Source organism: Tachyglossus aculeatus, chromosome 26 (genome assembly GCF_015852505.1).
Source record: "Tachyglossus aculeatus isolate mTacAcu1 chromosome 26, mTacAcu1.pri, whole genome shotgun sequence".
Lineage (NCBI taxonomy): Eukaryota > Metazoa > Chordata > Mammalia > Monotremata > Tachyglossidae > Tachyglossus > Tachyglossus aculeatus.
In genome coordinates, this window is record NC_052091.1 from 7,970,480 (window position 1) to 7,988,352 (window position 17,873).

General features: G+C 52.7%; 1 protein-coding gene across 2 annotated transcripts in view; it reads right to left on the reverse strand.

Annotated features, from left to right (window-relative positions):
- MEGF11 (multiple EGF like domains 11) overlaps positions 1-17,873 on the reverse strand; it is a 154,608-nt gene that overhangs the window by 26,909 nt on the left and 109,826 nt on the right. For both annotated transcript variants that reach the window (XM_038767088.1, XM_038767087.1), the window contains exons 10-17: positions 17,748-17,868; positions 14,995-15,158; positions 14,520-14,622; positions 9,058-9,204; positions 8,262-8,396; positions 4,194-4,322; positions 1,439-1,567; positions 864-992 (exon numbers count right to left, since the gene is read on the reverse strand). In XM_038767088.1, coding sequence (XP_038623016.1) covers positions 864-992; positions 1,439-1,567; positions 4,194-4,322; positions 8,262-8,396; positions 9,058-9,204; positions 14,520-14,622; positions 14,995-15,158; positions 17,748-17,868 — 1,057 coding nt within the window. The remainder of the gene's footprint in view (positions 1-863; positions 993-1,438; positions 1,568-4,193; positions 4,323-8,261; positions 8,397-9,057; positions 9,205-14,519; positions 14,623-14,994; positions 15,159-17,747; positions 17,869-17,873) is intronic.

Genomic DNA, 17,873 nt, shown 5'->3' on the forward strand with positions numbered 1-17,873 from the left:
CAGCCCAGCCCGCACCCTCCGCTCCTCTGCCGCCGCTAACCTCCTCGCTGGGCCTCGTTCTTGCCCGTCCCACCGTCGACCCCCGGCCCACGTCCTCCCCCTGGCCCAGAATCAATCAATCAATCGTATTTATTGAGCACTTACTGTGTGTACTAAGCGCTCCCTCCGCACATCCACCAAGCTAACTCTCTTCCTCCCTTCAAAGCCCTACTGAGAGCTCACCTCCTCCAGGAGGCCTTCCACACTGAGCCCCCTTTTTCCTCTCCTCCTCCCCATCCCCCCACCCTACCTCCTTCCCCTCCCCGCAGCACCTGGATATATGTTTGTGCAGATCTATTACTCTATTTATTTTACTTGTACATATTTACTATTCTATTTATTTTGCTAATGATGTGCACCTAGCTTTAATTCTATTTGTTCTGACGACTTGACACCTGTCCACACGTTGTGTTTTGTTGCCTGTCTCCCCCTTCTATCGTTGGGTAGGGACCGTCTCTATATGTTGCCGACTTGTCCTTCCCGAGCGCTTAGTACAGTGCTCTGCACACAGCAAGCGTTCAATGAATACGACTGACTGACTGAATGAATAAATGCGATTTGAATGAATGAACGGGACGAGGGAAGGGGAAAGAGGAGGTGGTTGGAGCCCTTTTCCTCAGCTTAGCGGGATCAATCAATCGTATTTATTGAGCGCTTACTGTGTGCAGAGCACTGTACTAAGCGCTTGGGAAGTACAAGTTGGCAACATATAGAGGCGGTCCCTACCCAACAGTGGGCTCATAGTCTAGAAAATCAGGAGTTTGGGCCTTCCTCCCTTCCCGCCCCCAGATCTGGGAAGGGTGGGGGATGTCGGGGCTCCTTACTCTGCTCGCAGTGGCGCCCGGCGAAGCCCGTCCGGCAGCCACACCGGCCACTGACGTGATGGCAGTCGGCCCCGTTCTGACATTGGCAAAGGTGGCCGCAGTCCTTCCCGTAGAAGGCCGAGGGGCAGCCTGAGGAACCCAAACCAGGACGTTGCGGTGTGGGCAGGGAAGGGGAGAGTGGGGGTGCTGGGATCCCCGGCCCCGACGTCTCCCCCGACCCCCGGATCGGGAGGTGTAGGGATGGGCAACCATGGGCGCGGCCCCCGGTCACGGCCCTCCTTTCCCGCTCGGATCGTCCTCGAGGGCGTGCGGAGGGGCACTGCCCGGGCCATCCGGACCCTCTCCGCTTCTCCCGGGGAGTGAAGTCAGGCTGGTCCGGACCTCCGCCAGAGCGGATTTGGCGGGACCGGCCTCCTGGAACTCGGCCCGAGCGGGATTGGCCCCCGCCGGGCCGTGGCCGGCTGGGACCGGCCGGAAGCCATGCGGTGGGCCGACGCGGCTTGGGGCTGGATGGGCGGCCGTCCCCCCACCGTCGCCCACCCCCTCTCCCTGACCGTCCAGACCCCCCGGCTCACGCTGCGTGCAGTAGAGGCCGGTCCAGCCTGGGCCGCAGCGGCATTCCCCGGCGTCCGCGCTGCAGGCGGCTCCGTTGTGACAACTGCACGTGTGGAAACAGTCGGGGCCCCAGAATCCCGCCGGGCAGGCTGCAGGGGAGAGGGGGACGGAGGCAGAAAAATGGACGGATGGACACTGAGGGGGAGGCGGAAGGCAGGAGGCCCGAGGAACCAGAGGCCGCCCTCCTCTTGGCTCTGTGGGCCTCGGCCCGCCCCGGGGTCACCGACTGAACAGGGGACGGAGGGGATGATGGAAAGGAAACCACCGACCCCCTTCCCAGTGACAGATTTGAGTCTCTTCCCCCCACCCCAAAGCTCTCAGCCCCCTTGAAGGGGCGCGGAAAAGGATCTACACGGTGAAACATCCCCAGTTTTAAAACAAGCCACTGCTCGCTGCCTATCAATCAGTCAATCAATCAATCAATCAAATTTATTGAGCGCTTACTGTGTGCAGAGCACTGTACTAAGCGCTTGGGAAGTACAAGTCGGCAACTGTTACATTGTACTCTCCCAAGTGCTCTCTAGACTCTGACCTCCTTGTAGGCAGGGAATGTGTCTGCTGATTGTCATATTATACTCTCCCTAGTGCTTAGTACAGTGCTCTCTAGACTGTGAGCTCCTTGTAGGCAGGGAATGTGTCCGCTGATTGTCATATTATACTCTCCCTAGCGCTTAGTACAGTGCTTTCTAGACTCTGAGCTCCTTGTAGGCAGGGAATGTGTCCGCTGATTGTCCTATTATACTCTCCCTAGCGCTTAGTACAGTGCTCTCTAGACTCTGAGCTCCTTGTAGGCAGGGAATGTGTCTGCTGATTGTCCTATTATACTCTCCCTAGTGCTTAGTACAGTGCTTTCTAGAATCTGAGCTCCTTGTAGGCAGGGAAAGTGTCTGCTGATTGTCATATTATACTCTCCCTAGCGCGTAGTACAGTGATCTCTAGACTATGAACTCGTTGTGGGCAGGGAACGTGTCTGTTTATTGTTATACTGTAGTCTCCCAAGCATTCACTTCAGTGCTTTGCACACAGAAAGTGCTCAATAAATATGAATGAATGAGTGCTCCGCACCCAGTAAGAGCTCAGTAAATAGGACTGGTTGGTTGATTTGAGGCGAGTTACTGTCATCCGTCCCCCTCCGATCTGTTGGCACACTCAGAAGGGCTGATGAGACACCCCTCTGGCGATGGAGACAAGGGCCTCTGACGGCATAACCGACTTATTTCGTCAGGAAACGTGTCAACCCGCTCTGCTGCACCGTACTCTCCAAAGCACTCAGCACAGTGACCTGTGCATAGTAAGCGCTCAATAAATAGGAGTAGTATGACCCTAGTGGAGAGAGCACAGGCGGGGAGTCAGAGAACCTGGGTTCTAATTCCGGCAGCTGGGTGAGCTTGGGCAAGTCACATCACTTCTCTGTGCCTCAGTTCCCTCATCTGTAAAATGGGAATTAGGACTGCGAGGCCCACGTGGGACAACCTGATTAACTCCCAGTGCTTAGAACGGTGCTTGGCACAGAGTAAGTGCTTAATGAGTGCCGTAGTCATTATTATTATCTGATTCCCCTTCCCTCCTCTCCCCCTCGTCCCCCTCTCCATCCCTCCCATCTTACCTCCTTCCCTTCCCCACAGCACCTGTATATATGTATATATGTTTGTACATATTTATTACTCTAATTATTTATTTATTTTACTTGTACATATCTATTCTATTTATTTTATTTTGTTAGTACGTTTGGTGTTGTTCTCCGTCTCCCCCTTTTAGACTGTGAGCTCACTGTTGGGCAGGGACTGTCTCTAGATGTTGCCAACTTGTACTTCCCAAGCGCTTAGTCCAGTGCTCTGCACACAGTAAGTGCTCAATAAATATGACTGATGACGATGATGATCTGTAAAATGGGAATTAGGACTGCGAGGCCCACGTGGGACAACCTGATTAACTCCCAGTGCTTAGAACGGTGCTTGGCACAGAGTAAGTGCTTAACGAGTGCCGTAGTCATTATTATTATCTGATTTCCCTTCCCTCCTCTCCCCCTCGACCCCCTCTCCATCCCCCCATCTTACCTCCTTCCCTTCCCCACAGCACCTGTATATATGGATATATGTTTGTACATATTTATTACTCTAATTATTTATTTATTTTACTTGTACATATCTATTCTATTTATTTTATTTTGTTAGTACATTTGGTGTTGTTCTCCGTCTCCCCCTTTTAGACTGTGAGCCCACTGTTGGGCAGGCACTGTCTCTATATGTTGCCAACTTGTACTTCCCAAGCGCTTAGTCCAGTGCTCTGCACACAGTAAGCGCTCAATAAATACGACTGATGATGATGATGATCTGTCAAATGGGAATTAGGACTGCGAGGCCCACGTGGGACAACCTGATTAACTCCCAGTGCTTAGAACGGTGCTTGGCACAGAGTAAGTGCTTAACGAGTGCCGTAGTCATTATTATTAACAGAGTAAGTGCTTAACGAGTGCCGTAGTCGTTATTATTATCTGATTCCGAGTCCATCACCGGAGGTTGACTTCATGCAGCCATGAGGGCTGCCCGACGGCGGGCGGCTTGATTCCGCCGATGGGTTCCGGGGGATCCCATGTGCCGCCCCCAAACTCCCAGCAGCTCCCCAACCACCCCTCCTGGGCTGGGCCTCCAGCGGTGGCCATCCCGGGGGGCGTCCCTGTCCCTCGGTGGGTCTCCGGGCCGGGCCGCGGCTCACCCTGCGCGCAGTCCTGGCCGATCCAGCCCGGGGAGCACTGGCAGGAGCCGTCGATGGGGCTGCAGGTGCTGTTGTTGGTGCAGGCGCACTCCTGGGCACACGCCTTCCCGAACCGCCCGCTGGCACACGCTGGGGAGAGGCCGGGGGGAGCCTGCCGCTGCCCACCCTGCTCCCTGACCCTCTCCCACCACCAGCCCCCCGGCCCCACCGCTCCGCCTCGAGGCCTAATCCCGGCTCCGCCGCTGGCACACGCTGCGGGGCCTAATCCCGGCCCCCTCTCTCCCCTGGCACTGCCCCGCCACTCTGCCCGCTGGGGGACTCTGGGGGAGTCTTCTAGACTGTAAGCCCACTGTTGGGTAGGGACCGTCTCTATATGTTGCCGGCTTGTACTTCCCAAGCGCTTAGTACGGTGCTCTGCACACAGTAAGCGCTCAATAAATACGATTGATTGATTGATTGATTCCATTTATTTTATTTTGTTAGTATGTTTGGTTTTGTTCTCTGTCTCCCCCTTCTAGACTGTGAGCCCGCTGTTGGGTAGGGACTGTCTCTATATGTTGCCAGCTTGTACTTCCCAAGCGCTTAGTACAGTGCTCTGCACACGGTAAGCGCTCAATAAATACGATTGATTGATTGATCGATTCTATTTATTTTATTTTGTTAGTATGTTTGGTTTTGTTCTCTGTCTCCCCCTTCTAGACTGTGAGCCCGCTGTTGGGTAGGGACCGTCTCTATATGTTGCCGGCTTGTACTTCCCAAGCGCTTAGTCCAGTGCTCTGCACACAGGAAGCGCTCAATAAATACGATTGATTGATTGATTGATTCTATTTATTTTATTTTGTTAGTATGTTTGGTTTTGTTCTCCGTCTCCCCCTTTTAGACTGTAAGCCCGCTGTTGGGTAGGGACTGTCTCTATATGTTGCCAGCTTGTACTTCCCAAGCGCTTAGTACAGTGCTCTACACACGGTAAGCGCTCAATAAATATGATTGATTGATTGATTGATTGAGCGCTTACTGTGTGCAGTACATATCTATTCTATTTATTTCATTTTGTTAGTATGTTTGGTTTGGTTCTCCGTCTCCCCCTTTTAGACCATGAGCCCACTGTTGGGTAGGGACTGTCTCTATATGTTGCCAACTTGTACTTCCCAAGCGCTTAGTCCAGTGCTCTGCACACAGTAAGCACTCAATAAATACGATTGATTGATTGATTGATTGATTGAGCGCTTATTGTGTGCAGTACATATCTATTCTATTTATTTTATTTTGTTAGTATGTTTGGTTTTGTTCTCTGTCTCCCCCTTTTAGATTGTGAGCCCACTGTTGGGTAGGGACCGTCTCTATGTGGTGCCAACTTGGACTTCCCAAGCGCTTAGTCCAGTGCTCTGCACACAGTAAGCATTCAATAAATATGATTGATTGATTGATTGGACTAAGCGCTTGGGAAGTCCAAGTTGGCAACATCTAGAGACAGTCCCTATCCAACAGCGGGCTCACAGGCTAGAAAATGCTGCCAACTTGCACTTCCCAAGCACTTAGTACAGTGCTCTGCACACAGTAAGCACTCAGTAAGCACTTGAGAAGCAGCCGTGGCTCAGTGGAAAGAGCCCGGGCTTTGGAGTCAGAGGCCATGGATTCAAATCCCGACATTGCCAATTGCCAGCTGTGTGGCTTTGGGCAAGTCACTTAACGTCTCTGTGACTCAGTTACCTCAGCTGTAAAATGGGGATTAAGACTGTGAGCCCCCCATGGGACAACCTGATCACCTCGTAACCTCCCCAGCACTTAGAACAGTGCTTTGCACATAGTAAGTGCTTAATAAATGCCATCATTGTTATTGTTATTATTATTATTATTACTCTCTTGCCCAGGGGCCACCCTTACAAAGTAATGTGGCTTAGTGGAAAGAGCCCGGGCTTGGGAATCAGAGGTCATGGGTTCTAATCCGCCCCTTGTCAGCTGTGTGACTTTGGGCAAGTCACTTAACTGCTCTGGGCCTCAGTTCCCTCCTCTGTAAAATGGGGATTAAGACTGTGAGCGCCATGTGGGACAACCTGATTAGCCGGTATCTACCTCGGCACTTAGGACAGTGCTGGGCACATAGTAAGCGCTTAACAAATACCATCAATATTATTATACTTAACTTCTCTGTGCTTCAGTTCCCTCATCTGTAAAATGGGGATTAAGACTGTGAGGGGACAACCTGATCACCTTGTATCCCCCCCCCAGCGCTTAGAACAGTGCTTTGTACATAGTAAGTGCTTAACAAATACTATTATTATTATTATTATCATTATTATTATTACCACCAGCTGTTCGCCTTTGAATAAATCAAGCGAGGACCGGTCCCCTGGGCCGCACCGATTCGGCCAGTTGGGCCGGGTGTGCTGCAGAGGTTGGGGGGCTTCTGACACCCCGAGAGGCTGAGACCCCTTCAGTGAGATCCTTCGTACAGCTCCTCACCCCGGAGGAACAGATTCTGTAATCTGTAAATCACCGCAAAGCAGGTTGTGAAAACCTGTCGGGTCCGTTTTTAACAAGGGCCCGACCATTAACAGCAAACACGATTAGAGAAGGCTCTTCCAGCAGCAGGCGATAAATCAGGCCCCGACGCCAGAGTTGAGAAAGCGACTCTCCGGCTGTTTAAGGTATAATTTAGTCCTCCTGCACCTCTGCTGGGTTTCCTGTCCTTAATAAGTAAACCTCGTGAATAAATCGTCTCTGAATTGGGGCGAGGAAAAGCGGTGCGGCCTCCTGGAAAGAGCCCGGACCTAAGAGTCGAGAGGATCCGGGTTCTAATGGGGGTTCTGCCACCTGGCTGCTGTGTGACCTCGGGCAAGCCACTCCACTTCTCTGTGCCTCAGTTCCCTCAACTGTAAAATAATAATAATGGCATTTATTAAGCGCTTACTATGTGCAGAGCACTGTTCTAAGCGCTGGGGAATTCACAACGTGATCAGGTTGTCCCACATGGGGCTCACATTCTTCATCCCCATTTTACAGATGAGGGAACTGAGGCCCAGAGAAGTTAAGTGACTTGCCCAAAGTCACACAGCTGACAGTTGGCGGAGCCGGGATTTGAACCCATGACCTCTGACTCCAAAGCCCGGGCTTTTTCCACTGAGCCACGCTGCTTGGGAATTCAATCCCCGTTCTCCCTTCTGCTTAGACTGGGGGCCCCATGTGGGACGGGGACAGTGTCCGACCTGATTCACTTATATCTACCCAGCACGTAGAATGGGGCTTGGTGCACAGTAAGTGCTTCCCAAGCGCTTAGTACAGTGCTCTGCACATAGTAAGCGCTCAATAAATACGATTGATGATGATGATGATGATACCATTTAAAAAATCATCATTATAATCCTGCCCCTGTCAGGACTCCACACCCTCAGGACAAACGTGTCTTTCCAGTCTCCCTGAGCCATTACTCAGATGGGGATTTAATTTACGGCCCAAAAACGGGGCTGGGAGGTGACGCTCCCAGCTCTGTCACTTGTCATGTCCCCCAGCAGCCCCAGTGCAGTTCCCCGTTTCCACATTCGTCACTTCACGGGCAGGTATACGGAGGAAGAGTGATGGATGCCCAACTTCATTTGCCTCACTTTGTGATTCCTTACTTGACCTACGTGGTTAAGTGACAATCACCGTGGCCTAACGGATAGAGCCCAGGCCTGGGAACCAGAAGGACCTGGATTCTAATCCTGGCTCCGCCCCTTGTTTGCTTTGTGACCTTGGGTAAGTCACTTAAACTCTCTTGGCCTCGGTTATCTCATCAATTAAAATGGGAATTAAGACCATGAGCCCCATGTGGGACGTGGACTCTGTTCAACCTGATTACCCTGTATCTTCCCCAGCACTCAGTACAGTGCCTGGCACACAGTAAGTGCTCAACAAATACCATTAAAAAAAAAAAAAAGGAGGCCAGGAGGCTCTCCCGGGCCTCGAGCGGTGAGAATTTTTTGTTTGTGCTTGTGTGTGTGGGTGAGGCGTCAAATCCCGGGGCCCCGGGGGTGGTCCAGAGAGGCGGGGGGTGGGCCGGAGGGTGGGGGCGGGAGGGTAGTGCCTTACCTCGGTTACAGAGGGCACCGGTGAAGCCGGGAAGGCAGTCGCAGAGACCGGTGACATGGTGGCAGGGCCCGGTGCTGTGCACGCAGAGCGGGCAGGCCTGGCCGCAGCGCGGCCCGTAGAAGCCCGGGGAGCAAACTGGGTCCACATTTAGGGGTGGGGGGTCAACAGGGTCATGCCCAGCCCCCCGCCCAGCGCCCCATCGGCCTCTGGCATCACCCCCGGCCCAGAACTTCTGAGTCCCGGGAAGTGGGATCCGGCCTTTCCCGACCCCCTGTCCCACTCCTTGTCCCACCCCCTTCCCCCTGCACGACTCGGGACCAAAGAGGGCATTTCGATGGGTGGGGGGGGGTGGGGGCTCAGATCCCTGATCCTTTGAGGGAAGCCTGGCTTTTCCACATTGTCCAGCATTCCGAGATTCCCAGAGGGCTCCAGGGACTCTAACTCTGAACCTCGGACAAAGGTGGGGGGGGGGGGGAGACAGACAGGCAAAGAGGGAGGGGAGAGAGGAGGAGCGAGGGGGTGGCACACAGGGGGTGGTCCCACTTCTCTGGCACAGGGGCCTGTGGAAGCCCGAGAAGAGGAGGGCAGGGATTTGGGGTCGGAGAGTGGAAGGGTCAGAGGTCAGGGGTGTCATTTCTCTGGCACAGGGCCTGAGGAAGCCAGGAGGAGAGGAAGGGAGCGGAGGGGTCAAGTGTCGGGGTCGGGGGCCATTCTCTCTTCTCCAGCACAGGGATCCACAGAAGTCAGGGGGAGAGGAGCAGAGAGGTCAGGGGTCGGGGGTCAGGGGTGGTCTCACTTCTCTGGCACAGAGGTCCGCGGAAGCCTGGGGCGCAGTCGCAGGCCCCGTCTTGAGGGGAGCAGGACCCTCCGTTCTCGCAGCGGCAGGCGATGGCGCAGTCCGGACCCCAGCGGCCCTGGACACAGGAGCTGTCGCAGCGGACACCTGCGGGGAGGACAGGCGGGCTGGGGGGCGGGAGCGGGGGGGATCCGGCGTCTCCCAAAGAGCCCCCGCCCGCACTCTGGATGGTCAGTGGGCTGTAACTTTTTTCTGGTCAACTTGACTGGGGAGCATTGGGCCCTTCGGGCCTGCAGTGGGCAGGTCTCGGCAGGGGCTGGGGGAGGGGAGCCACCGGTTCATTCATTCAATCGTATTTATTGAGCGCTTACTGTGTGCAGAGCACTGTACTAAGCACTTGGGAAGTACAAGTCGGCAACATATAGAGACGGTCCCTACCCAACAGCGGGCTCACAGTCGAGAAGGGGCTCACAGTCTGTGAAGACCCCCTGATGACTGTGGATCCTGCTGGGCTCTGGATGTGGGAGGTCACCCTGCCAGCCTCAGGCCACCTCCCCATCCCTGGGCTTCACAGTCTTAATCTCCATTTTCCAGATGGGAGAAGTGAGGCACACAGAGAAGTGAAGTGACTTGCATAAGGTCACAAAGCAGACAAGTGGAGGAACCGGGATCGAAACCCAGATCCTCCTGATTTCCAGGCCCGGGCTCTAGCCACTAGGCCGGGATACGTTCCTTGCCCGCAGCAAGTATCATTCATTCATTCATTCAGTCGTATTTATTGAGCGCTTACTGTGTGCAGAGCACTGGACTAAGCGCTTGGGAAGTACAAGTTAGCAACATATAGAGACGGTCCCTACCCAACAGCGGGCTCACAGGCTAGAAGACGGCGGGCTCCCAGTCTAGAAGGTGGGCTCCCAGTCTAGAAGAGGCAACTGGAAGTTTGCAACTGGAAGTTCCAGTTGTAGAAGTTTCCAGGCAACTGGTCGAGTTTTCCAATTAGACTCTCTCCGGCTCCGGCAGCGGCCCCTCCCGGCTCATCCTCTTGGCTCTCTGCCCTCCTCGGCCCCTCCCCAAAGTCCCGCAACTGCCTAAAAACGCCCCAAACCCAGGAACAGAAAGTTTGACGGCTATATCAAGCAGCGTGGCTCAGTGGAAAGAGCATGGGCTTTGGAGTCAGAGATCATGGGTTCAAGTCCCAGCTCCGCCAATTGTCAGCTGTGTGACTTTGGGCAAGTCACTTCACTTCTCTGGGCCTCAGTTACCTCATCTGTAAAATGGGGATGAAGACTGTGAGCCCCCCGTGGGACAACCTGATCACCTTGTAACCTCCCCAGCGCTTAGAACAGTGCTTCGCACATAGTAAGCGATTAATAAATGCCATCATTATATCCCATCCCATTATCTGGCCGCTTGGCCCCCCTACCTCCCCCAGATGCCTAGAAAAGCCCCTGCTATAATCCGTGGAAGGACATCAAAGGAGACTGATATGACTCCATAATTCAAGTTTTCCTAAATTAGCCTTGTCCCAGCAGGTGTCACGCTGAAAGGGACCCGGTCGAGAGAATTTTTAAGCAGCGAACGGCATTAAAATCTTATCAGGTCACTCGGATTGACGTTGATGAAAAATTAAAGCGACTCCGATAGGCTTACGCTACGTTTAGAGAATAAGAATAACGTTGGTATTTGTTAAGCACTTACTATGTGCCAAGCACTGTTCTAAGCACTGGGGGAGATACAAGGTGATCAGGTTGTCCCACGTGGGGCTCACAGTCTTCATCCCCATTTTACAGATGAGGGAACTGAGGCACAGAGACGTTAATAATAATAATAATAATGGCATTTATTAAGCGCTTACTATGTGCAAAGCGCTGCTCTAAGCGCTGGGGAGGTTACAAAGTGATCAGGTTGTCCCCCGGGGGGCTCCCAGTCTTAATCCCCATTTTCCAGGTGAGGGAACTGAGGCCCAGAGAAGTGAAGTGACTTGCCCAAAGTCACACAGCTGACAATTGGCGGAGTCGAGATTTGAACCCACAGCCTCTGACTCCAAAGCCCGGGCTCTTTCCACTGAGCCACACTGCTTCCCCGTACTAAGTCTACCTGTGATCTAGGCAGCTAGGGAGTGCTCAATAGGTCCCATTTAACCATTTGAGAAGCAGCGGGGCCTAGTGCATAGAGCAAGGGCCTGGGAGTAGGAGGGGCCTGGGTTCTAGCTCTACCACGTATCTGCTCTGTGACCATGGGCAAGTCACTTCACTTCTCGGGGACCTCAGTTCCCTCAGCTGTAAAATGGGGATTCAGACTGTGAGGCCCATGTGGGACAGGGGCTGTGTGCAACCTGATTAGCTTGGATCTAGCCCAGCGCTTAGTACAGTCCCTGGTACGTAGTAAGCACTTAGCATATACCATTCATGGGGAAGCAGAGTGGCTCAGTGGAAAGAGCCCGGGCTTTGGAGTCAGAGTTCATGGGTTCGAATCCCGGCTCCACCAATTGTCAGCTGTGTGACTTTGGGCAAGTCACTTAACTTCTCTGTGCCTCAGTTACCTCACCTGTAAAATGGGGATTAAGATTGTGAGCCCCCCATGGGACAACCTGATCTCCTTGTAACCTCCCCAGTGCTTAGAACAGTGCTTTGCACATAGTAAGCACTTAATAAATGCTATTATTATTATTATTATTATTATTATTATTATTTTAAAAAATAACTTCTAGACCCTCTCCCAACTTTTCCCGTTTGAAGCATTGACTCTCTTCATCCGCTTATTTGCCTATGAACCCCACGTGGGATGGGGACGGTGGCCGGTCGTATTATCTTGTTCCCACTCCAATGCTTAGAACAGTGCTTGGCACATAGTAAGCGTGTACCAATCAATCAATCAATCAATCAATCTCATTTATTGAGCGCTTACTGTGTGCAGTGCACAGGACTAAGCGCTTGGGAAGTCCAAGTTGGCAACATATAGAGACAGTCCCTAACCGGTTATTTTTTATTCCTCCCAGAATCACCTTTCAACTCTACCTCACCCTCTACATTCTGCCTCTATACTCGCCTCACTTTTAGGCTATTTCCCGAGCCTGGCAGTCCCTCCCTCCCTCTCTAAATATAATAATAGTAATAATAATGACAGTAATACTGGTATCTGATAAGCACTTTCTATGCACCAAGCACTGTGTTAAGCACTGGGGCAGATTCACATGGGGCTCCCGATCTACGAAAGAGGAAGAACAGCTATCGAATCGCCCATTTTGCAGATGAGGGAAGTGAGGCACCGAGAATACTACTACTACTACTAATACTACTACTACTATTAATAATAATAATAATGATGACATTGATTAAGCGCTTATTATGTGCAAAGCACTGTTCTAAGCGCTGGGGAGGTTACAAGGTGATCATGTTGTCCCACAGGGGGCTCACAGTCTTAATCCCCATTTTACAGATGAGGGAAGTGAGGCCCCGAGAAGCGAAGTGACCTGCCAAAGCTCACACGGCAGATGCATGGCAGAGCCGGGATTAGAACCCATGTCCTTCTGACTCCCAGCCCTGTGCTCTCTCCATTAGGCCACGCTGCTTCCCAAATACATCAGACCCCAACTCTCCCCAACTTCGAAGCCCTCCTAAAATCCCATCTCCTCCACACCGATCCTTTCTCAATTAATTCCCCTCATCCCAAGTCATATAACGTCAGGGGGTGAGGCTAGCACTTTCATAATTATTTATATCCATCCTCAGGACCTACGACTTATGATAGTAATAATAATAATGATAATGGTATTTGTTAAGTGCTTACTATGTGCAAAGCACCGTTCTAAGTGCTGGGGAGGTTACAAGGTGATCAGGCTGTCCCACAGGGGGCTCACAGTTTTAATCCCTATTTTACAGATGAGGCAACTGAGGCCCAGAGAAGTGAAGTGACTTGCCCAAAGTCACACAGGTGACAGTTGGCGGAGCTGGGATTTGAACCCATGACCTCTGACTCCAAAGCCCGGGCTCCTTCCCCTGAGCCACACTGCTTCTCCGAGTTATGGACCCCCTTCACTCTCTCTTCCCACAGCTTTAGACTTGGTACCTTCCTCTACCTATCATTTATTATAGTGTCTGTCGCATTTGTTGGACCGTAAGCTACCAACTGTATTGGACTCTCTCAAGCACTTAAAGTACACTACCCTGAATGAGCTCAATAAGTACTGTTGATTGATTGATATACGCACAGTATATTTAGCGGTACGTTCAATTATTCCGATTCCGTTGTTTATAAATATCTTTCTGGCCGTCTCTCCCGTTAGTGTGTAAGCCCCGGGTTGGGGGGGAAGGAACGTGTCTCGGGAGTCCGCACTGCGCTCAGTAATGTGCACTGCCCCAGTGGGAGGTCAGTAAGTGCCACTGCTGCATGGAAACCCAGTCCTCTGGAAGCTGTATGACAGGTCTGGGGTTCAATCAATCAATCAATCAATCAATCGTATTTATTGAGCGCTTACTATGTGCAGAGCACTGTACTAAGCGCTTGGGAAGTACAAATTGGCAACACATAGAGACAGTCCCTACCCAACAGTGGGCTCACAGTCTAAAAGGGGGAGACAGAGAACAAAACCAAACATACTAACAAAATAAAATAAATCGAATAGATATGTACAAGTAAAATAAATAAATAAATAAATGGAGTAATAAATATGTACAAACATATATACATATATACAGGTGCTGTGGGGAAGGGAAGGAGGTAAGATGGGGGGGACGGAGAGGGGGACGAGGGGGAGAGGAAGGAAGGGGCTCAGTGTGGGAAGGCCTCCTGGAGGAGGTGAGCTCTCAGCAGGGCCTTGAAGGGAGGAAGAGAGCTAGCTTGGCGGATGGGCAGAGGGATTGGGGGCATTCCAGGCCCGGGGGAGGACGTGGGCCGGGGGTCGATGGCGGGACGGGCGAGAGCGAGGTACGGGGAGGAGATTAGCGGCGGAGGAGCGGAGGGTGCAGGCTGGGCTGGAGAAGGACAGAAGGGAGGTGAGGTAGGAGGGGGCGAGGGGATGGATGGACAGCCTGGAAGCCCAGGGTGAGGAGTTTCTGCCTGATGCGCAGATTGATTGGTAGCCACTGGAGGTTCAGGCCTCGGGGTCCCACAGCCAGCCCAGGGTTCAGGCCTGGGGTCACTGAGCGGGCCTGAAGTCTCGGCTCGGGGTCACACGGCAGTTCTGGGGAGTAGGCCCGGGGTGACGCTGTGGGCCTGAGGCCTCCATAGCAAACCCACAGAAGGCCTGGCCCCCCCAGCAGACCCGATGCCCATGCCAGGGGTCACACCACGGTTCTGGGGAACGGGCCCGGGGTCACACTACAGGCCCAAGGTTGAAGCCTGTAGGCCCGGGGTCACCCAGAAGCCGCGGCGTCACCCAGCAGTTCCATGGTGGCGGTCCGGCATCCCCGCAGCGGGCCCGGGGAGGAGGCTGGAGACGGCTCCGGGCGCAAGGGACTCACCGGTCCAGCCGGGCAGGCAGCAGCATCGCCCCGTGACCGGGTCGCAGCCGTCGGCGTGGCTGCAGTCGCAGCGTTGGCTGCAGTTGAGGCCGTACGTCCCGTCCTGCCGACAGCCCAGAGGGGGACCAGGGGAACTGGTGGAGCAGCCTTAAGCCCGTTGGGACCTTCAAATCTGGTCACCCGCGCCCCGAGATGTTGCCCGGCCCTGATGAGCCAGAGTGGCTCCTGCCCCACGTCCCCGAGGGACCGGCCGGGGAAACCCGGGATGGAGGCCCGGCCTGGGGCCTCTGGTGGGAAGTGAGGGCTGGGCCGGGAGCCAGTGCCAGAAGGGGAAATCGGGAATGGGCTTTCTTGGCTAGGGCTGGGACGGGGCTCTGGCTCGGCCCCTCTCCCCACCCCCCCACCCCCTGGGGCCCCCGCGGTCACTCTCGGGGTCTCCCCCCACCTCCCCCCGGGTGCCCCCGCGGTCACTCACGGGGCAGGGCCGGTCGCAGGCGTCCCCCAGCCACCCGGAGGAGCAGGAGCAGGATCCGTCGGCGGGGTGGCAGGCCGCCCCGTTGGCACAGACGCAGCTCTGGTTGCAGTTGTGCCCCCACGAGCCGCTGCGGCACGGGAGCGAGCAGTCCGCGCCCTGCCAGCCTGAAACCGGGGAAGCGGGCGGCCGAGGTGGCGGAGGGGGCGATGGCGGTAGGGGTGGGGGCTTCGTCTAGTCCTAAAAAAACCCATCCCTTTCCTTCCCCACAGCATCATCATCATCTCTATGTGTTGCCAATTTGTACTTCCCAAGCGCTTAGTACAGTGCTCTGCACACAGTAAGCGCTCAATAAATACGACTGATGATCATCATCATCATCAATCATATTTATTGAGCGCTTACAGTGTGCAGAGCACTGTACTAAGCACTTGGGAAGTGCAAGTTGGCAACATATAGAGACAGTCCCTACCCAACAGTGGGCTCAGCACCTGTATATATGTATATATGTTTGTACATATTTATTACTCTATTTATTTATTTATTTATTTATTTTACTTGTACATATCTATTCTATTTATTTTATTTCGTTAGCATGTTTGGTTTTGTTCTCCGTCTCCCCCTTTCAGACTGTGAGCCCACTGCTGGGTAGGGACTGTCTCTAGATGTTGCCAGCTTGTACTTCCCAAGCGCTTAGTATAGTGCTCTGCACACAGTGAGCGCTCAATAAATATGATTGATTGATTGATTGATTGATTAGTCTCCCGCCACCTCCCCCGGGTCTGCCCGGGCATCTGCCTTGGTTGAGTCTACCAACTCTACTTTCCCAAGTGCTCAGTTCAGTGCTCTGCACACAGTTAGGTAATAAGCTACTTAAGAAAGGGTCCATGTCTACCACTGTATTCTACTCTCCCAAGTGCTTAGCACAGTGCTCTGCACACAGTAGACCGCAAGCTACTTGAAGGCAGGGACTGTGTCTGTCGGCTCTATTCTCCCAAGTGCTTAGTACAGTGCTTCGCACACAGTAGACCACAAACTATCTGAGGCAGGGACCGTGTCTACCCACTTCATTGCACCGTACTTTTCCAAGAGCTTAGTACATTTCAAGGGGAGGGAAGGACAGGTATTTTATCTCCATTTTCCAGATGGGGAAACTGAGGCCTGTTGAAGTTAAGTGACCGATCCAGTGTCAGAGAGCAGGCAAGCGGCCTTATAATAATAATAATAATGTTGGTATCTGTTAAGCGCTTACTATGTGCAAAGCACTGTTCTAAGCTCTGGGGGGGATACAAGGTGGTCAGGTTGTCCCACGGGGGGCTCCCAGTCTTAATCCCCATTTTACAGATGAGGTAACTGAGGCCCAGAGAAGTTAAGTGACTTGCCCAAAGTCACACAGCTGACACTTGGCGGAGCCGGGATTTGAACCCATGACCTCTGACTCCAAAGCCTGTGCTCTTTCCACTGAGCCACGCTGCTCCTCCATGGATAGAGAGCAGGCTTGGGAGTTGGAGGACTTGGATTCCGATCCCGGCTCTGCCGGCTGCTTGCTGTGTGACCTTGGGCGAGTCACTTCACTTCTCTGTGCCTCAGTTTCCTCAACTGTAAAATGGGGCTTCAATCCCTGTTCTCCCTCCCACTTAGATTGTGAGCCCCAAGTGGGACCGGGACCGTGTCCGACTTAAAGCCGCGTGGCTCAGTGTAAAGAGCCCGGGCTTTGGAGTCAGAGGTCAGGGGTTCAAATCCCGGCTCCTCCAATTGTCAGCTGTGTGACTTTGGGCAAGTCACTTCACTTCTCTGTGCCTCAGTTCCCTCATCAGTAAAATGGGGATTAAGATTATGAGCCCTCCATGGGACAACCCGATCACCTTGTCACCTGCCCAGCACTTAGAACAGTGCTTTGCACATAGTAAGCACTTAATAAATGCCGTCATTATTATTATTACCTACCCCAGTGCTTAGAACAGTGTTTGACACATAGTAAGCGCTTAACAGACACCTGTATATATGTTATATATATGTATATAACATATATACATACACATATATATATAGACACCTGTATATATGTTTGTACATATTTATTACTCTATTTACTTATTTATTTTACTTGTGCATATCTATTCTATTTATTTTATTTTGTTAGCATGTTTGGTTTTGTCCTCCGTCTCCCCCTTTTAGACCGTGAGCCCGCTGTTGGGTAGGGACCGTCTCTATAGGTTGCCAACTTGGACTTCCCAAGCGCTTAGTACAGTGCTCTGCACACAGTAAGCGCTCAATAAATACGATTGATTGGTATCGGTATCAAGGCCCTGCTGAGCGCTCACCTCCTCCAGGAGGCCTTCCCAGACTGAGCCCCTTCCTTCCTCTCCCCCTCGTCCCCCTCTCCATCCCCCCCCATCTTACCCCCTTCCCCTCCCCACAGCACCTGTATATGTGTATATATGTTTGTACATATTTATTACCCTATTTATTTATTTATTTATTTATTTTACCTGTACATATCTATTCTATTTATTTTATTTTGTTAGTATGTTTGGTTTTGTCCTCCGTCTCCCCCTTTTAGACCGTGAGCCCGCTGTTGGGTAGGGACTGTCCCTAGATGTTGCCAATTTGTACTTCCCAAGCGCTTAGTCCAGTGCTCTGCACACAGTAAGCGCTCAATAAATACGATTGACTGATTGATTGATTGATTGATTGATGAAGAAAAAAAAAAGCACGGAGGCCCGGTTGGAACCCAGGCCGGCTAGGTCTGTTACCTTCTCTGCAGGCACAGGAGCCGTCCACGGGAGAGCAGGTGCCCCGATTCTTGCAGGAACACACGGAGGAGCAGTTGATGCCATAGGTTCCGGGGGCACAGGGCACGGAGCACACCTCGCCCTGCG